Source organism: Hyperoodon ampullatus, assembly GCF_949752795.1.
Source record: "Hyperoodon ampullatus genome assembly, chromosome: 8".
In the NCBI taxonomy this organism is placed as follows: Eukaryota; Metazoa; Chordata; class Mammalia; order Artiodactyla; family Ziphiidae; genus Hyperoodon; species Hyperoodon ampullatus.
In genome coordinates this window covers 44,634,354-44,655,835 of record NC_136921.1, presented here as the reverse complement: position 1 = coordinate 44,655,835, position 21,482 = coordinate 44,634,354, and the positions used below count along the sequence as shown (strand labels likewise).

Below are 21,482 nucleotides of genomic sequence, written 5' to 3'. Positions count from 1 at the left end.
ATTTCTTTGATATGTGACTTCTTAGTTTAAGAGTAAGTAAATTTATTACAAATTAGTCTACTCATTGAGAAATTTTGAAAATGGTATGCTTAAGAGAGTTTATCACTTAGCTGACGGAGAGCAAAATGCAGTGTTTGGAGCTGCCATTTTGAGGTTGTGTTTTGTAAGTGAAATTTCTATACTCTCTTTTTAGAGTAAAATTTACTGTTTGATTTATTCTTCTCTACTAAAATTATAGTATGAGAACCTCCTGCATTTGTGTAGAAATTTGGAAATGTGGTCATGAAATTGCTGAACTGTTACTCCTATAAAGGATTTTCTCTAATCCTCTGATCATGTCAGTTGGATTAGTTTTGTCTATATATAGCAAGAGTCGTCCCTCGGTATCCTTGGAGATTGATTCCAGGATTCCTCCTTATCCCACCACAGATATTAAAATCCGAGGATGCTTACAGTCAGCCCTCTGTATTCCATATGCGGAAACCACGGATATGGAAGGCCAACTATATATTAATAATTGTGTCTGAATAAGTCATTGGAAAGCTTAGGAACATGTGGCCTCATACTCAGACTGTCTCATCATAACTTTGTTTTATACACCCATACAAATGTTAAACTCAGTAGTAAGGGAAAGAGAATATCTTTGATCACATACACGTTGTACAGGTTTATATTTCTAACCTTGTTGGCAAGTGATTAATTTACATTTGCTGGAAATTCAAAGTTTTTCTTTAGCTACACTATACAGGCTTGTATTTTTTAACCTGACCTTAAGAAAAATATTTATGAAAGAAGGCTGAAAAGTTATTTTCGTTAAAAGGCTATAAAAGGCCAAGTTGGATGTAAGCATTTAAAACAGAATTGGATCTGGAGTGATGCTGGTTTATTTAACAGATGGAGAAGAGTATCCGTTCCACAGCAACAGATACTGTGGTGAGCTAGAAATGAGAGAGCAGCTTACGTCAAACTGGACGCGGTAGGAACAGAAGGATGGCTTTCAGTTACCTGCTTTTCTTCGTTAAAGCCTTTCCAAAAGGACGAATTAGTCTTTGTATGAAGACAGAAACTAATGATGAAAAACAAGGGAAACCACAGTTTTGCAGCTGGTAATAGAATTGGAAATAAAATACTTGGAGTAAAGTGTCAAGCCAACATATCCATCTTCCCTCCCTCTCTCCCTCCCTCCCTCCCTCCCTCCCTCATCTCTCTCCTCCTCTACTTTCTCCACTCCTGTCCTCCCATATTTCCTTCCTTCCTTCCAGTATTTTGGCAAAGGATCTTTATGGATTAAAGTTAAATTGCTATTTAGTCTTTTAGTTTACTTCTATCCTTTGGATACAGTCTGAGATCTATTAAGAATTGGAAATGTATCCCAGCTACATTACTAATTCATATGCTATATGACCTTGAGCCAAGGCCTTTAACCTTAGTGGTAGTAATAAATATATTTTACAGCAAGCCTGTCAAAGATGTTTAAAAACAGATATAATTTTTATGTTGAATTTTTCAAGGTCAATCACTATAAATTACTATAAATACAAAGTAATATGCTTATGTAATTCTAAAAATTCCTACTTGTACAGGATTGGGGTATTTGGGAGGAAGATACAAAAGATACATAAGATACACAATTCAACTTTTAAACAGGCTCAAAATAAATAGAATGATAGGATTGGAGAGAGGAATGTCATGTTTTAGACTTGTAAAATTGGTAGAATCTATAACTGCTTCTAGCTTTTTTTGGAAAAAAAGTATGATTTTGATATGCCAAGCATGCCAGTGTTAAATGAACTCATATGAACTGTTAGATTTTTGTTCCACTGTTGTCATAACTTTGTACAAATAAACTAAGATAAGGTTGTCTGGTTCTGGCAAGTTCTGATAAAGATATTTGATAAGGAAAATCTAGTAGTGCTGGAAAATCTGCAAATAAAAGGAGAACTTAATATTTAATTTATAAATTTTTAGTGGCTACCTGCCCAAGTGAAGTTTCTTTTTGCTAGGCAGAGACATACATTAAACCTCAGAGTCCTTGATTTACATGGGCTACTGTTCTGCTGTATAAGCTCTGTTTCTTTGTACTGAGGAATGATTCATCAAAACACAGGCTCCATGCCTCTGGCAGCTACTGTTAGTTAACTCACTGTTTGCTGGACCCTGGCCTTCTTGACAGGTATTTCAAAATTAATATAACTCAAGTATCCATTGGGAAATTAGGAGAATGAGGCTTGATCAGTGGCTAGCACACCTACATCCTTTGCAACAGCTGGCTTGGAGTTGGATGAGTCATCTTATAGGTTGTCCTCTCCTTCAGTTTGGTTTGTCATAGCAGTCATTCCAGAGGGTGTGTGAGTTTGAGGAATATTTATGGAACTCTTTTAACAGGCCACGAAGTGGACTGTCCCTAAGTGAAATAACACTCCATCTGCTGTCTCAAACTGTTAAACTGTTCCATTGTCTTTCTTGGCATTCTACTCATAGCTCATTTCTTGATTTATGCAAACCTTAAAAATATAGGTGGCTATTTGCTAGAGTAAAGAGGCATTCGTAGTTTTAGTTTTAAATGGTGCTTTGTGCGTGTGCTGCCTCCTAGTGTTTTTCTGTCTTGGAGTGAATGACACATTTTATATTTCTCTGTGAGCTGAAACATGCTTGTGAATAAAGTGTTAGTATACCCTCAAGAAATTGATTATACCCTAAAATCAGCCTTTCTTGGGTCTCATTAATAAGGAATTTTCTTTTAGAGCTTTGGAAATATTGAATAATTAAGTGACTAAGTGGTATATATGATATATAATAAAATATCTTCAAACTTGCTTGGTCTAAATACAGAATTTTAAAAAGGGATGTAGTTCATGCATACAGTAACTGAAATAGGGCAAGGATTTATTGCTTAGAAGGATAATATACTTTAAAGAGTAAGAACTATGGGTACTTAATATATCAGTGGTTTGCACATAAGAATTCTGGATTTCTCTTGAGTAGTCGGGGAGCTAAGAAACACAAGCAAATATACCATATGTGATAGTGCCATAGTGGGGCAAATGTAATAGAGATGACTTCTGATTTAAGAGATTGGTGTAGGGCTCACAAAGAAGGGATTAAGAATAACACTGCAGTGAGAAATGGGTGGAGAAAAGGTACTTTCAGGAAATAAATAGTATGCACTATGGTTTAGTAGGAGCAGGAGGTATGTAACTGATGACTCCTCGGCACATGCTGCCACAAAGCACTATGTGGGTAACTGACAACAAGCTACGTGGATAGTGAATGCTGGATGGGATGCTTGGGGGAAGGGGCTTTCAAGCTAGCCCTTGCGGGAAGGGAAGGATTTTTTTTTTTTTTAAATTTATTTATGGCTGTGTTGGGTCTTCGTTTCTGTGTGAGGGCTTTCTCTAGTTGCGGCAAGTGGGGGCCACTCCTCATCACGGTGCGCGGGCCTCTCACTATCGCGGCCCCTCCCGTTGCGGAGCACAGGCTCCAGACGCGCAGGCTCAGTAATTGTGGCTCACGGGGCCAGCCGCTCCGCGGCACGCGGGATCCCCCCAGACCAGGGCTCGAACCCATGTCCCCTGCACCGGCAGGCAGACTCCCAACCACTGCACCACCAGGGAAGCCCGAAGGGAAGGATTTGATTAGGAATCTAGATGTTCCAAAGAAAGGAGCATAGGCACTAAGATCAAAACAAAACAAGGGTAGTGAGAGAGACCAGTTTTTACTCTGTTGAAGTTGAGGTTTACACTGAAGAATCTTGAATGCAAGGCTAATGAATTTAAATTTTATCAGGTTTTGAAAAGATGCTTAGACATATGTGGGAAGGTTTTGGAGGGTGGAAGAAGGACTAGAAGCAGAGGCACCAGTTAGGAGGATTGAATAAATGTGGTAATGATATTTGAAGAAGTAAAAGTCAAGGGAGGTAGAAGAATTAATGATTACAATTTAATCCCCAAATGCTGGTAGCAATTTGAATATTTGATGCTTCTGGAGAGAATATTGATTTAGTCAACACTTGTTAACTGAAATATAATTGACATATAACAGTGTGTAAGTTTAACTTGTACAGTGTGTTGATTTGAGTCAACCTATATTTAATGAGTACTTATGTGTGGTAGGCACTGTGGCTATAGTGGGGAAGAGAAAAGACAAGGTCTCTGCCCACTTGGACCTTACGTTTAGTGGGGGAGACAAGAAATGTGTGTGTGTGTGTGTGTTTAAGTGTATATATGTCAGATAATGATAAGTCCTCTGAAGAGAAAAGCAAGATAAGGGATGAGGAGTAATGAAAAAGAGGGCAATGTTTTAGAGTCAGTGAGCTTATGTTTGAGTAGAGACCTGAATGAAGTGAGGAGTGGAGCCTCCCCACCACCTGGGGAGAGAGCATCCCAGGCAGCAGCACAGCAAGTGTAGGCCCTGAGTGCCCCGAGGACCAGCAAGAAGACACACCTGCCTGGAGAGAGCCGCAAGGGGCAGAGTGGTGGGGAATGAGATGCACAATGTAACCAGGGAACAGAGCATTTAGTGTCCTGCAAGCCATGGTAAGGAGCTTGGATTTTATTCTAGGTTTCACAGAAAGTCACTGGGAGTGCCACAGTCTATGTTTTCAAAAGACCCCTGTGGCAGCAGAGTTGAACAAGTGGAACAGTTAGGAGGCAGTCTGCCAGGTGAGATAAGCTGGTGACTCAGAGCCTAGGGTGATAGTAATGGAGGTGGTAAGTGGTGGGAGTCCAAATATATTTTGGAAGTGGAGCAAATGTATTGAGCTAGATGTGGGTTGTATGAAATAGAATGCAGGAATACTCCCCGAGTCTAGATGGTCGGTTTGCGTGAATTAGAAAAAGCTAGTTCTGCCTCTTGGTGTAAGCAGACCCTCTCAGCACGTTTCTGTGAAGAGGGCTCCCTTCCTCCCGTAGACACACCTGGGCGCTGGGCACCAGAGGTAGGTGAGAGGAGCACGGGCTGAGCACCCCTACTTGGCCAGGCATTCTGGTGGGGGGCTCAGTCTGTGCCATCAAATGCAGCAGCCCTGGATCATGACTCTGTTTTTGGCCTCAGCAACTGGATAAACTGTAGTGTCATCCCAGAATGAGGGACTGTGCAAGAGGAGCTAACTCGGGGTGAGGGAAGGTGCTGGAAGTCACATTCTAACTCGAGCAGTGTCAGGTAGGCAGATGGACATGATCTTTGGAGGCCAGGCCACTGGGGCTACAGACAGGTTTGCGCTCTGTGGTTTGAGTTTGAAGTGACAGCATGACAAGCAAGTGGAGCCGTAGAATTAGGGTTTAGGAATAGAGATGTAGATTAAAGATGTGTATCGGGAAGTCATTCTGCCCAAAGGGATATATGAAACCTTTGAGGGAAATTATGTTGAAAAACAAGAAGTACGGAGACTGCCTTTGGGGTATTATCAGGCAGTGGAAAGTGGGAAATGACTCTGCAAAGCAGTCAACAGGAGGAAGACCCTGGTAATCGGCATTATGGAAGACAAGGAGTGAGGGCGGGGCATGTGGAGAGGTCGGAAAGGATCAGGGCTAAGGAAGGCTGCTGAAGCTCTTGAGGTACTACTGAGAGGTAATAGTGGGTATGAAGGTAACTTCCAGGGAATTAAAAACATAAACTACTGTCAGAAAACATGCACTGAAAGGGGGTAACAATGGGGTTATATATTTTTTCAAAATAGGATGGTTGTGTCTGTATTAAGGCAGAGATGAGGGAACCAGTAAAAGAGGAAAGGAAGAGAGAATAGGTATTCGAAGCCGATATTTTGCATGAGAGGAAGGAGAGATGGAAACAATTTATCATCTTAGTAAAGTTGTGGTGAGGGGTCATATGTTTGGGGGGTCACCACTGGTATTAAAGGTCTGAATAAAGTATAAAAGGGAACCAATAAGAGAAAAAATTGTCAAGCCGTGATGAGAGACCAGTTGGAAATATGGAGAATAATTTGTAATAGCCCATCGTGTTTTTCTGTGGGCCCAAGAGCACAAGGGAATTGAGAATTCCAAATTTATCCAATTTTTAAACGTTAAGGGCACCTGAAACCGTGGTTCATAACCCAGAAGAGTGCATATCAAAATCACCTGGAGACTTTTTTCAAAATATTGTATCCCCTAAAATGTGTCAAACTGAGGTGTGGGAATAGGACGACTAGAAATGGGAGGAGAGATGCTTACATATACTTTTAAAACATTCTGGGTGATTCTGTTAAACTCCTACCCACATTGAGAAAACTGTTCTTGACTTGGGGTTAGTAGGAGATTGACAGAGTGCAGGGCAGGAGTAGTAAAGCGTAGCCCAAAGGGAAGCTAATGGACTGAAAGATTAAGAGTAAGGGTTTTTGGAGTGATCTCAAAAATAAGAGTAAGTAGCAGGAAACTTTGGGGGGTGTGCTCAGCTGGTTAAGTTCCTGTACTGCAGAACTTTTCATGTGCACACGAAAGGCTCTGTATCTCCAAGAAGGGGATTTAATATTTTAAGAAAATAGCTGACCACGGAACCCTTTTTTCCATGGCGCCTTTGTAGACTAGTTTCTGCAGAACACATTCTGAAAATGCTGAATTAGGGAAGTCCAGCAATGGTTAGTTCCAGTTCCATTTAAAAGTTCACAGGTTGTGGGAAAGGGAAGCTGTAGTGGAAAGGTAGAATGTCCAGGTTAAGATCTAGATCTTCCAGGGCTGTGGCTTTGTTTGTGGATAGCTGGGTTACTTTCCATCCCTCCAGGTAAACTGTTTTCTACCATTGAGTCCAATATCAGTTGGATCATCAATATGAATGTTGAAGTTGCAAAGTTTAAGACAAAAGTGGGGATTTATGAAGTATTTACAAACAGTGTATGTTCAATAGTTTGGTTTCTCAAAAACAGGGTTGGATAGTCTTTATGAAACCCGACCAAAATCCAGTGGCCTTTAGGATAACTAGCCTCTTCCTTAATTAATGACAAGAAAGTGGATAATATCAAAAGAAGATACACTGTGAATTCTTGGAGCACTCAATGTCAGTGACTTAATATTTTGGGAGTTTATCCACCTTTTGGGCCGAGGCAGTGTCACAGGCTCTGAGAATGCCCCCGTTTGTACTGCCTGGCAATTGAACTGAAGACTGCCTTTCCAGTGAAGTATAGTTCACTGAAGTATAGTTAGTTTGAGATGATTAATACTGAATGTTGTCTCTGAAGATTTCCAAAGAAGCCAGTGATTGGTGAGGACAGGGATTGTTGGCAGGGATTAGACATTTATATAGCATGACTTAGTTTTTAATAATGAAATGATGTGAATTTTATGAGTATACAAGTCAGCTCCCACCACTGAGACATACTAAATGAGAAAGGTTCCAATTTTCAGTTGCCCCAACTATGTGTGTCTCACAGGTCAGAAGTTTCCATTCTTTTGTGCCAATTGATATCATTCCATTCCTTCCCTCATGTCTCTTTATTGTTGGATTTCCCCTCATAATCCTCTATTTAAAAAGAAAAACACACACGCCTGTTCTTTGTGGTTACAGCAGTATACTTATGATAAATTTTTGTGTGTGGCCCAGCTGAAGTGTTCAAAGCTTGAAAATGGAAAGATGGAAATCACTTACCTGGTGACAGTTGTACATTCTATGTATTTATTTTCCCCTGTGGATACCTCAACTTCCTTTTCTTCACAGGTGAAGTCGGTGATAAACCTTTTGTTTGCTGCGTATACTGGAGATGTATCTGCACTTCGAAGGTATGTTAACAGGGTGGGTTAGCATATGGCTTACAGATGTTTATGAAGTTGCTTCTGGGCAAAGGGCCACTTTAAAGCTAAATAAAGTCTCACTTCCATTTCCCTCTAATAAAAATGATCCAAAGTTATATTAAGTTCCCACTTCCAGTGCCTTAGTCTTGCTGTACAGTCCTTCCTTTTCAACCTCCTATAAAAGCCCAGTCCTCTGTTTTCCCAAGTGGTAACTGTTCAATTAATCTGGCTAATTGGTATTAGTGTTTTACTGGAATTGGACAATGACTTTTCAGTCCCCATTTACCCACCACTCTCCATCTTTGGAGATGAGGGGAGTGGGCAAATAGGGGTATTTGGTGTTCTGCAGATCCCCAGTGTTGGAAAGGTCATATAGGACTGTATACTTAACATAAGGTCTCTTGTAGAGAGTTGCAACTGAACTTTAAGGTGGAAAAATGTCTATGCTTAATTTCCACCTTCATTTTAAAGTGTGATTAGTACTTGCATCAGCAGTATTGTATTATAAACTTCAAAGCTGTTAAGAGACTAGATCTTAATTGTTCTCACAACAAAAAAGAAATGAAAATTATGTCACACGAATGTTTGCCAACACTACAGTGGTAATCGTCTTGCAATACATAAATGGATCAAATCAACATGTTGTATACCTTAAACTCACATACCTTTATTTCACCTTTATTTGCACTTTTTTAAAAGTCTGATTAGTACTTGTAATCTGTAGACTGTAAAATGTTAAAGAATGGGAGCCTTAGTGAAAACATTTAACTTTAGTATAGTTGTTAGTTTCTTGCCCTTCCAAGGCACAAATTTAGGGTATCGTTGTGCCACCATTCTTGAGTTTTGGACAATAATGTAATGAAGCTTAATTCTGTGAGAGATGGTGAACACTTCCTCTTACCCAAAAAGAGCAAAGCTAAGGAAGAACGGTGAAGTGGCATTTACTCAAGGTGCCTGTGTACTGGTTGAACAGGGTGTCCCATTAGTGAGCCTGGTGAAGGATGACACATTTCTCACAGGACCTTAGACTGAACTGATGGAGGAAATGTTACAAGAGTGAATTAAATTTTTTATATAATGAATAGCTATACTTAACAAATTTTCAGATTTGCTTTGTCAGCCATGGACATGGAACAGCGAGACTACGATTCTAGAACAGCACTCCATGTAGCTGCTGCAGAGGGTAATATATGAACCACTCATTTATTTATTTTTTTTCAGACTTAATTTCTACTTAATACTAAAACCTGCTTGTTTTGTTTTCGATGTAGGTCATGTTGAAGTTGTTAAATTTTTGCTGGAAGCCTGCAAAGTAAATCCTTTCCCCAAGGACAGGTGAGCCCTCAAGTTACTTTCTAACATATAATTGGCAAGCCAGTGTTTTATCATACAGGGCTATAATAGTTATATGGTGGTATATTTAAATCCACTATGTATATGTTGGAGTCGTTATTAAACTTGCTATGGAGCCTTATAAAGGCAACCAACAAAACCTTGTTTCTGTTCAGTAGATCATTCTCTCTCCTATATCCTCTTTCTTACCTAAGGAAGTTCTCTTAGAATTTTCTTGGTTAGTCTGTCATTGTATTGTATGAAGAAAACAATTCTTGGTGTCTGGAAAGATAAAATAGGAATTTTATCCTCATGGGCCTTTTGACTACACAGGGTAGACAAGATAAACATTTGCAGGGGCATATTAAATATGTGTAAGGAGATTACTGTTACAGACCTCTAAAATGAATATATTGGAGTTTGTTGAAATTCCTGGATTTGGTTGGAGTCAGTTTTAGAAAGCTTCATGGAAGCTGAATTTTAACCAGTGCTTTGGGGAAGAGATGAGATTTGAGGGCACAGAAAGAAGACAAGGGCACTCCAGATAGAGTGGGAGAAATATGCCTGGAATATGTTCTCCTCTCCTCTCCCTTCTGGTCCACACGGCAAACTGACATTCATCCTGCGGTAAAATACTGTTCACAAAGTGGATAGTCAAGGGGGGGCGGGTAAGAGTGCACCTTACATATATACATATGCTTAAAGTAAAGCCTGTACTAATATACTGGCATGTTATATAACTGGAGTTGCATAACTGGATGAGTCAGTGAGTAATGAGAATAAAGGTTTAGAAGAATGGAAAAAAAATACTTGGTGGGAGAGGTTTGATATTTATGATTAGGAGTTTGGGTATTTGAGGACTATACGAAGTAAGTTTGGAGCAAGTTGATTATTCTCTAGCTATCAGATCTTTCTGTTTTAGTAAGGTTTTACTATTTTTTAAATTATTGGTTTGGGTTTTATTAGCTCAGCTTGCAAGATATGCAGAAAAGTTATGACATCAGTGTCTGAAAACTGTTAGCACTTTTGTAAGTATGGTAACACTCTGATTACCTAAAATCATGATCTTTATTGGCAATATTCTAAAACCTCATGTTAGGGTGACGATTCTCCCTTTTATCCTCAAATGTAATGCCCACACCAGCTCTTTCTAGAGCAAGAAACTGAAGAGAGTGTTTTCCCCTGCCCCCAGTATTTATAATCCCAAGTAAAACGCTATTACAGGCTGGAAATATTTACTGTGCTTTGCATGTTTAAGGATCAAAATGTTTTGTTTTGGTTTTTGCCTTAAACTGGCCCCTAGGAATGTGAAAGCAGAAACAGCCATCTGAGAGGCAGAAGTTAGCTCAGTAACTAACTTGGTAACTGAGTATTCATGATTTGAGAATGTAAACTAGACCAACACGTCTTCTTTCTCTATTTCATAGAATCAGTGTCACCTCAAATTGTAAAATAGGCTTGAGCAGATTTAGTGTATACTTTAGAGCTGATATTTTGCATTACTTCACGGAAAAGAAGAGTTGTAAAAAAAAAAAAAAGATAACTTGCAGTTAACATTCAGTTTTTCCAGAAAGACAGATAATTATATGCTGTAGATGATTGAAAAGTCACCCCACCTCCCGGTTTCAGGCCACTGACTCCCTAACTTAATGAAGGCCAATGTAGAAGTAAAAAGCAACTTAATTCAGCAGTTTTTTTTTTTTTTTTTTTTTTTTTTTTTTTTTTGCGGTACGCAGGCCTCTCATTGTTGTGGCCTCTCCCGCTGCGGAGCACAGGCTCCGGATGCGCAGGCCCAGCAGCCATGGCTCACGGGCCCAGCCGCTCCGCAGCATGTGGGATCCTCCCAGACCGGGGCACGAACCCGTGTCCCCTGCATCGGCAGGCGGACTCCCAACCACTGCGCCACCAGGGAAGCCCTAATTCAGCAGTTTTTTGAGAAGCACAGAGATACATGTAAAATGTTACTTACCTGATTTTAAAAATTAAGGTTACCAAACTTTATTCAAAAATATTTTTTAAATGAGATTGTTTTAAAAACCTTTGAGTTCCATATTGGGGCCCCACTGAGAAGGTAAAAGGTTAAGAACAAAGAAAGAAGGAAAACCAGAAGCTGGTGAGAGTGGCATGTGAAAAAGTGGAGTCAGAGAGCCTGGTAGCCATGGAGAAGTTAAGTGATATAGAGAGTGGATAAGAAGAGCAGCTTAATAGTTTGTGAAGTACTAATTATCATGCTCTGTCATTTACTTGGGTTGTGATTTACAGTGTCAGCTCCTCTTTCAAAAGGCTAATTAGCTGATCAACCACTGCTGGCAACTCTTCCTTTCTTCTTATCTCCAGTCTTCTTCATCTATATGACTCGAAAGAGCACAGCTCAGAGACACACTTCCTAGGGAAAGGGCAGTTGTTCTTCCGGTTGTGCAGTGGTCCAGCAGAGCCCCTAGAGTCCCATCCTTACCAGAGATGAGGAAAATGTCAGTTCCTCTGAGGCCGGTCTTGCTCCTCCAAAGTATATCTGAGCCCTAATAAGATCGTGGTTATTACCAGACTTCGGAGATTTACCGTGATTTTACATTGACAGGAACACCAATTTTCTACCAAAGGCTGGGGTGATAGATGCTATAGAGCTGATTTTTCTTTGAACATTCTATTTAAAGAATGATCCTTTGGGCTTTCCATGAAGTTAAAATTGAGAAATACTCGAGTCTATCTTATCTGTCAACACTAGAGCTTCCCATTCATAAGCACTTAGATAATGTGAACAAGACCCTTTTGCAGAAGGTAGTTTTCTCTTCCTCCCCATATCCCAAGTTGTCTCCAAGACCACTTTTTGGATTATAAATCCCTTTCTGCATTTCTTCAATATTACTTGTAATATTGCTTAAATAGCTAAATTTGAATGGCCCTTTAACCAGCATTTAAAATCTAAGAATGCTGGATTATCATCTTTGTACAGAAATTATCTAATGACCCAGTCCATGCTGTGCTACTTGTTTAGGTGGAATAATACTCCCATGGATGAAGCGCTGCACTTTGGACACCATGATGTATTTAAAATCCTGCAGGAATACCAAGTCCAGTACACGCCTCAAGGAGATTCCGACAATGGAAAGGAGAACCAAACCGTCCATAAGAATCTTGATGGACTGTTATAATGGTCTTAAGCCCAAGATTTAAATCACTTACCTATTTAATTGTGGAACATGATTATGAAGAACATGTGTATTTCTATCTGGTAGTGATGTATATTTTACAACGTTTGTCATGTCAGTGTTACTGGCGTTTTCTTCATTGTGCAACAGGACAAATCTGATCTCTTTGGGAAAAAATAGAAATAAAACAATCTCCCTCCATAATGTGAGCAATATTTACCTCGCACATTGTATAATTTGATGTAAAAGAAACAGTTACCAATGCTAGCTTAACTGTGTGGTCTTCGTGATTTATTTTTGTGTATTTTGTGAATTTTCAATTTATGGTGATGATCTGCTGATATGCATTTATAAATTAAACTCTGTTACAGTCTGTCCAAATGGGTCAAGGCTGCCTTTAGAAGCAAAGCAGTGTGATTTTCATGACTTCACATATTATTTAGTTTGAGTGTTTCAACAGTTATATGCACTTATGTTTATGTGTCTGAAATATCTCCTATCACCCTAGCTTCATGATGTGACTCTTTAAAAATTATAATAGTTATTAACTATTAGTAGGATAGACCAATTCTGACTAGATTTTATCAGGGAATCTGTTTAAGATATGTTTGTTTGGTGATCAAAACATATGTGTGAATGTAGTTAAAATAATTTTTGAAATAATTTCCTTTTTCTGTATCCCCTTAGACCAGCCTCTCTTCCCAGATGTTTAGCTATTTGCCTCTTTCCTTTAGCTGGGAAAGTGGGTGCTGGCATACTATGCAGTTTTCATGTTTTCCACAATAAATCAGAAAACGCCTCATGTACCTGGCATCCGAGCTGTAACTATGCCATTTGTCTATAGGAGATGAACCAGAGACAAATTACTAAGCTAAGTACAAATTAGTCAAATTTGTTGGCCAATAAAAGGAAGGGATGTGTTGCTTCAGATCTTTAAGAAGATATTTTTCAGCTTTCAGGATAAAGATAAATTCAGAAGTGCTCTAAGCTACCAAAGTTATTATGAAGGTATGGGAACTGCTACAAATAACATTTGTTTTTAAACCTGTCATTAAAAGTCTGCATCAAGATATTTGTTCTATTTGAGGGATCACTAGATGACTCCAGTTTTCTCCTGATTTTCTACCACATATTTTTTGTGGACTTTAGAGCTTAATAATAAGAAAAGGCCATTTCATTTTAAATCGAGACCCGTCGTTTGTCTTGGAGGGGAACTGCACACATACGTTATCCTGTCATACCTCAGAGGTAAAAGGGTATGTTAATAAGGACTTCTGATATTAAGCACACACACAGGCACATACACACACAAATGGACTTCTTTGAAGCTGTGTTTAGTGAAATGTGCAGAATCCTCAACTACATGAATGCTGGTTGTTTCACTAATATAGCAAATTCCTTTTTTTTTTTCCCTTTTCTATCAGCACACACTCTGCTTCCAAGCTTTATCATGCCTAATGGCTCCTTTCCCACTCCAGCAGCCTCCAAGTGTTTTGATTATTGCTTCCAGTCTAAATCAGTGACTTCAGCCATTGCCCGCTTATTAACCTAGACGTGTTCTTTTGGTGGAACACGGCCGGTGTTCCTTAACTGAGCTGCATCAGGCATGAAGCCATTCTCGTGTGTGTGCTTCTGTGGGGAGTATGGTGGGTGGGTGTCCAGCCCTGCTGCTGTGTTCCTGCCTCATGGATCTACCAAGACATGTAGACAGGTGGTATCTGTAAAACGCTGCAGAGGAACAGCATTATTCCCAAAGATATTATGGGGTAGACACTCTAATAGAAATCAACTGAAATAACTGCTCAAACAGCAGCTTGCTCTGTGTGATTTAAATGAAACATTAAGATGGTTCAATTACACAGCTTAAAGATTACCAATGATTTTGAGGCTTTTCTCTAATAAAAAGAGGTTCTAACTGTTATTTGGGAACAAAGAGTTTCCATCTTTTCTCAGATCATAACTATTTTGTGAAATCTTTGTGGTTTAGTTAAATGTGCCCTTATTTACCCATGAGGTTAGTTATGACTGCACACTGGTTCCTGTTCTGGCTGTTTGCTGTTGGCTGCAGATAATAATGAGAACATTTGATTTAAATGCTTTTAACTGTGCTGTTAACTGCTGCCATCAGTATACTCCAAAGACCTTTTTGTTTTGGCTTTAGGATCATGTGCTTTTTCTGTACCACAGAGCTCTATATGGTGGTGTTTATTTAAAGCTTTGTATACACTGTTGTTTTTGCTGGTCTCAGTTCTAATTATCATCTCATCTTTGAGTGTAATGTGCTGTACCCCACTGCTGCCCCCACACTGCCCTTTAGCTGCAGAGCTGGATTAGCTATCAACCGTTTAATGCTGTTACCTGCCTGGCAGGGACTGAATGACCTGATGTTGGATTTAGATTCTTCCTGGGGATTGTACAGCTATGAATGTATTTGCTTCCAGAACCTCCCAAAGTGAATCTAATCTTAAAACTGTAAGTTGTAAGTATTCTGAAATTGGAAAATATTTATTTTAAATGAAATTATGTAGTGTTGCTTTTTACAGCTTAATAAATACATGTATCCAAAAAAAACTGGAAATGAATTTTTTTAAGGTTTTCTCTTATATCACTGGGTTGGGAACTCCACTGAACACAGGAACTATGTCGAGGCATTTTTAATGCCTTCTGTGGGCCAGGTACTATGCACAGTGTCCAGTGGGGCTACCGCAATGACTAAGATGAAAATTCTGTAAGCAGTTCATCCCTGAAGGTGAGAAGACAGGCAGGCATGTGTCTAGTCCTCTTAGAAGCTAACACTATCCTTTTACAGTTAGGAGGTGCTCAGTAAATATTTGCTGCATTGAATCTTTCACTAGGAGGGTTCTAACCTCCTTTAATGTGAGAAGAGAAGGTATTTTCACAAAAGTCTTGACATCTATTTGTGGAGCTGCCACACTGGGGTCTGCGTAGGACAAGCTAGTAATGGCAGCTTCCACCTGGTCCACGGGTGTGTGAAATGGCATTCACTCCCAATGCCAGAAACCTCTGGTTTAGGGTTAGCATACGTTTTTCTAACCACAGAGCAGGTACACGAACATCACGTATACCATGGCTGTCCATTTTCAACAAAGTTGTTTGTCACAAAGTAATTTGCTTTGCTATAGCAGTCAAATGTGTTTATTTGTCTGTATCACTGACATTTTAGAGCTGGAAGAGATATCTGAAATCTCTAATCTTCTCACCCTTTCATAGATGAATGCCATTACTTTGAAATTGTGTATATTTTTGTATACCCTTTAAATTATTTGTAGCTTTTGGCTATGTTTGCTTCACAAAAGCTTTCTTAAGTTTTAATAGATAAGATGTTTGTACCAGAACATATGATCCAGTATCTCAGAACATCTTAAGTTCCACCAAAGCAGAGATCTTTGTCTGTTTTAGTTTACCGACTTCGTTTCCCAACCATCTAGAATAGTGCCTGGCTCATGGCAGGTGCTCAATATATATCTGTGAACTAATAAATGAATGAATCTTAACTAACCAAAGAAGCCACTTGAGTAAGGACCCCTTACTCTGGGCACAGCATCCCAGTTCAAAAAGTAGGTACCAGAGCTTTCAAAACAACCTCCAGTTTTTTCCTGGGATAGTCAGATGTGAAAGGAGTGCTTTGTTCAGTTAAGACTTAATATTCCATTTCAGCTTACAGGCAACAAATAGACTTCCATCACTGAATGCTAACTAAATAGCAAAATCTATTTATTGCCATCTCAGAGGACACTTTCCTGAAAAGGAAGAAATTTGTCCTGAGTGGTGCATAAGAGTCCTAGGGCTTATAAAACCCCAAACCAGAAATACTCTTAAAACACACAAACATCCCTTAGCCAGAATCTATTTGGTGACTTCTTACAATGATCAATTATATAGAAATACAAACATACCGGCTAGGCAGGGCAGTATCTACTTCACTCCCTGGAGAAATGCAACTCTTCATGTTCGTTATGAAGAAACTTTATATTTCCTAGATGTAAATACTACAGATAGGGAGGTGAGAACAGTCATATTTGCTATGAGGCCAGAATTCAAGCTTATACCACTATTCCCTGATAGCTCATCAAACAACAGTTGCGTCTAACCTGCCAGACCTGCATCTAACTTGGCAATTCTTTTATTTTACTATTTTTTTCCAGCACACACTGCCTTTTACTTTGAGAAGGGCACAGCTTTCTAGCTTATAACATTTTTCGAGAAAAAAATGGCAGCTTTTTGTGTGGGTGTAGTTAACTTCTCAGAAAGTAATACCTCACACCTCATCAAGGAGGTGTGGAGTTTAGATGCTGCTATGGACACAATACAGAGTCCCATTTTACATGTATTTTAAAATTAAAAACTTGCATTATAGCAGTACTGAAATTCATTTTAAAATAAATGCCAAATTATTTCTGCATTTGGAGGCAGCTTTGGTGGTCACCAAGACCAAAGGACTTTCGTTTGTTTGCTATTTATGGTACTCATTATAGCTTGTTTCAATAATGTTTCCTCTGATCTCTTCCACCAACCTATCTTAATCTGGGTAAGAAAGGGTAACACTTAGGAAAAAGGTATTAATCATATTTAAAAATAAGGACTGATATATTTTTATGCTTAATCATAAGAAAAGATGAGAAAAACATCAAACCTACACATAATGCCAGTAACTTTAAAAATCTTTATACTAAATATTATTTGTAAGAGACTAACTTTATAATTTTAATACTTTTTAAAAGTAAACAAAGTCTCTTGACTTGTGCAGTAAAATGAAACTATGCCAAAGCATTCTTAGAGGGCAAATATATACCAAATAGTTAAATATTAGCAATTAGAAACAATTTTTTTAACTGTCATCTTTGTTCCTTCATCATTTCAATTTAAAAAGTCAACGCAAACCCAATCATCTTATGTAAAATCTGAGAGGAGGCCTTGATTTGTGTTTAATACCAAGGAAAGAACAATGTGCATATTATATTTAATGCAGTATATATACTTTAGCTTTAATTTTGAGATAGACTTCAAGGAAACTTTATTCCCACCAGAAAAATACAGTATTTACATAACAGTATGATTGTGGTGGAGACAGTAGAAAAATAAGATGCAGCTGCAGACAGCAGTTTGTGAATGTTATCTAGAAGAACCCTGTCAAACCCACTCCCTAAACCACTTTTTTGCATGTCAGTGCTAATGAAGGGACGAGGTAAGTAACACAACACACTTCACAAAACATCATCCAGTCCAAAAAGGGTCTAGAAAAAGCACAAGAGAGACAGTGGAACCATTTGCAATGTATTTGTGAGAAAAACACATTCATCAGTGAAAAATACGCAATTCTCAATGAGTTACACAGGATGAGTTTTCAAATTATTTGATTCTCATAATCTCTGGTTAATGATTGTCAGTTACTATTTTCTCTTCTCAATTTGAAAATTTTACGACTAAGACTAAATACCACCTAAAAACAATAAAGATAATTGAACCCATTTAAGAAACATGCATTAAATTTCTGAGTTTGTCTACATCTACAATTAATTTCAACTTTTTGAAAAATAACAGGATTTACCTTAAGAGAGCTGTTAATAGTTTGGCTCCCTTGATAGAACTGTGAAGACAATTTCATTTACTAGTGACCGTGATGAAGGCAGAATATATTCAGCTCTGGATATTAAAGTTTAAACGGAAAACACTATTCACGAATTTGGAAAGTTTACTTCCTTCCATTTGATATTAGCCAGTATCATAAAGCCATAACAAACAGAAAAACTAATTCTCCCGAGAGAGAATTTGTCTCTAGCTTTCAATGGCTAGTGTGAAAGATATAATAAAGAACACAACTTTTATCCTCTGCCCAGATACAGGATGGCTACCTTCAATAAAGAGGTGATGTAATTCTATGTAAACTTAACTTTGCACTATTTCATAGGCAAACCACTGGAAAACTTCTAGCCCCATTTAAAGCAGAGAGAACAAATAAGAATTCTCCAGGATAGAAGTATGCCAATTCTGCACGAAGCAGTTGCCTAAATAACCGTGTGATCTACCCAACCACCTATAACACTGAGCACTGACTCTAGGCATGGCATTTGCTAGAAGCTGCTAAATATTTCACCTTTCCCAAAGGACTCTCATTCTAGTTCTGATGCTGTTGGTGTATCTGGATGTTTTTTATTTGTAAAACCCACTCTGTGGAGAGGGCCTTTCAATTTTACCTTCAATAAGATGCATGAAGCCCTTCAGAGTAACAGATGTTTCTGAATTAGGGAAAAATCCACTTGCTATCAACAGGTTGCAGTGAATTTGGTGGCCTTTGTTTTGTTTCCCTAGAAACACAGGATGTGAAGGAACAGAGTAGCAGGAGGGAATCACAGGTGGGAAGGAAAAATGTCACCAGAGAAGATGAGAAAAATTCATGCTCTTATACCGCATTCATCTGTAAAAGGAAAACGTGGTTACATTTATTACACCGCTCTTGTAAAACGCAGACTCATATATTTAACATCACTTGTGTGCTCTACAATGGAGCAGTAGAAAGACACATCCCCCGGCAAAAAACCACCATGGAATTCGAGGGCCTTCAGCATGTGCTATCTTTTCTCCTGGACTAACAGAGACCTTTTATGTCACCTAAGCTGATGGATTATTACTCTGCAGCCTGCTGGCTTAATTCTGTCAATTCATCCAAGCTGCATAAAGCTTTCTGCTGTTATGCAAGTCTGGGGACACAGCAACGTGGCAAATCTGCTCGTGCAAAACAAGAGTGAGGCAATGCTGAGCTGTATGCCAGAGGGAGAGAGGGCTTTGGGGGGAATGACGACTTTTCCTTAAAGGCCACTCAGCAGGAATAACAAACGAATGAGTTTCAGGTAGAGGCGAGAGAAGTAGAATCATTAGGAACCCCTCCACCTCCCCCAGCAGGGCCCCTCGGAGGCAGTGAATTGCTCATCCAAAGGACACCGGCCTGCCACCGATTTCCTATCTCACTCCCATGCTGGGCTCTCCCCTTAGACCAGGTGCTCTCGACCAGGGGTGATTCAGTCTTCTGGCAACATCTGGAGACATTCTGGATTGTCATGACCGGGTGTGGAGGTGTGTGTGCTACTGACATCTCGTGAGTAGTGGCCGGGGATGCTGCTGTACATTCTGCAACGCATAGCACGGCCCCATAACAGAGAATCATTCAGACCCAAAACACCAATAGCAACACAGCTCTAGACTATAAGCCTCTTGAGAACCGAGTCCTTTTTTTTTTTTTTAATCCCGAGCACTCGATAGTGGGTGGTACATAATGGGCTCTTAGGAAAATATTTTGGATTGAAAAGCACAATGAAGGTTTTGCCCCTATGTTTCAGTCTGGCTGAGAGTAAAATATGTAAAGATGGTGGTCTTCAGAGAGAGAGAGAGAGAGAGAGAAAGCAAGTGACCCTGGATTCAAATCCTGTCACTGTCTCTTACTAGCTGTGTGACCAAGTCATGTTACTTAACCTCTAAATCCGAAGGTCCTCATCTATTCAAAGGAGACTGATCGTCTCTAACAGATAGATATGTTGAAAGGATTAAATTATACAGCATATGTAGAATGCTTAGTAGACTAGATGGAAAATATCAGACAATAAGTGTTATTTAATATTTATCATTAAATTATTATCAGCTTCATCCAAGCTTTGCCCAAAGGCCTCTAGGAGAGGAGACTGGTTCTCATGTAGTCCCAGAGGAAAAAGTTTACTGTACAGGAAAGCCAGACTAAACAAGCACCGAAGCCACAGGCTACAGAAAACACTGCTGCTCTGTCTCTGCGGTCCTCCTGCTCCTGAGGCGGCACCAGGCGCTGGCCCCAGTGCCCCCTGGTCCAGAGCTGCAACCTCCAGACATGGCCGAAAGCAGCCAGCTCCATGAAAGGTCTATTTCAGAGCACATGCCCTAACTCCAAGAGTGGATGGATGCGGAAAGGAAATCGTGGCCAAGGTTGAGGACAATTTGGGACAGACAAGGTGGAGTCCACCCAATTCGGAGACTAATCCAACTTTAATTTTGTCTAACCAGTGTTGTGCCCATATTATAGCTCTTAAATCTTCTATGGGTTTACTCTAGAGATCTGTGTGTATGTGTGTATATAAAAATAGATTTATTTTATTCTACAAATGAAATGAATGAAATCATCTGGAATGAAATGGATGGCTCCTGGGCAGGGGCAGAGGGGATCCAGAGCCACAAAACCATTTCCTGGCATTTACTTCGAGTAATTAAATTGCTCCCACAGTATCGCTCCGAGAGCACAGAGAAGGCGGTCACACTGCACGCACAGATGGAGGGGACTAATCCATCTTATTTTCTCAAGGTCACAGGGCATAACGGTATGACAGAGTTGGAGCTGTGATCTCCAAATCCCAAACACAGGCCTCTCACCCAAAGGCTACGCTGCCTTCGTCTTAATAAACCAGAACAAGACATACTCAGTGTCGAGTGCAAACAGCTTCCCTTGGGTGCAGGTTTTGAAAAATCAGAGATCAGCTTTCTGTGGGGGGCATTCCAGGAGAGTAGACAAGAACATGCAGTCTAGAGACACCCCAGGTGGATTCAAATATTCGTTCCCTCATTTACTAACTACTTCATCTTAGTCAAGTTTCACAGTTTTGGAGAGCCTCTTTTTTCTATATCTGTAAAGTGGGAAAAACAATAATACCTAACTCAGAAGGCTGTTGTGAGGACTAAGTTACTACCTGTGGAGTGCCTGGTACACAGTAAGTGCTTAACAAGTGTCACCTACTAATGGTGGTGATGACCATGATGATGATGTAACTTGCTCAGAAACAGCAAAGGAGGAGAAAAAGAAGATCGCACCGTTGTTTGGTTCTGTCCATCGATCTTACACTTTCTAAACAGGGCTTTACAGCTATTCCATTTTTGTGTAGGGCTCACAGAACACTTCAGAGCAGTGTGGGGAGCTACATTCCAACAGAGGACGCAACCTTACACAGGTACAAGGTTCATCTTTCACTTGCCAATAGGAACAGAACTATTGTGCTATTACACTACCTAAGCATTTTTCTAAGTGATTTTTTTTCAGCCTTAACAATCAGGAGGGTGTACAGATTTTAGCCTGTGTTTCTTCAGGTGAGGGAAAAGGATAAGGAAAAGGTTACATACCAGAAACCTGAGTCTAAACAGATATTACTAATGCCGCACAAATGCATTCCCTGAACGCAGGGCTGAGCGACCCTGAACGTTGGGAGATGGCGGCCTCTCCCCTCATCCTGTCCTCGTCCTGTGTCGCTGA

The 21,482-nt window shown here is 39.6% G+C and overlaps 2 protein-coding genes across 2 annotated transcripts in view; one reads left to right on the top strand and one right to left on the bottom strand.

The window, feature by feature from the left end:
* The window catches only part of GLS (glutaminase), a gene marked incomplete at both ends in the record, with an annotated part of 78,729 nt that extends 66,524 nt beyond the window's left edge, over positions 1-12,205 (top strand). Inside the window, 4 exons of the mRNA XM_079710531.1 lie at positions 7,648-7,709; positions 8,828-8,904; positions 8,993-9,056; positions 12,049-12,205. Of these exons, the coding sequence (XP_079566657.1) occupies positions 7,648-7,709; positions 8,828-8,904; positions 8,993-9,056; positions 12,049-12,205 (360 nt within the window). The remainder of the gene's footprint in view (positions 1-7,647; positions 7,710-8,827; positions 8,905-8,992; positions 9,057-12,048) is intronic.
* Positions 12,206-18,509: 6,304 nt separating this feature from the next.
* The window catches only part of STAT1 (signal transducer and activator of transcription 1), a gene marked incomplete at its 5' end in the record, with an annotated part of 37,824 nt that continues 34,851 nt past the window's right edge, over positions 18,510-21,482 (bottom strand). Inside the window, one exon of the mRNA XM_079710747.1 lies at positions 18,510-18,638. Within this exon, the coding sequence (XP_079566873.1) occupies positions 18,624-18,638 (15 nt within the window). The 3' untranslated portion in view covers positions 18,510-18,623. The remainder of the gene's footprint in view (positions 18,639-21,482) is intronic.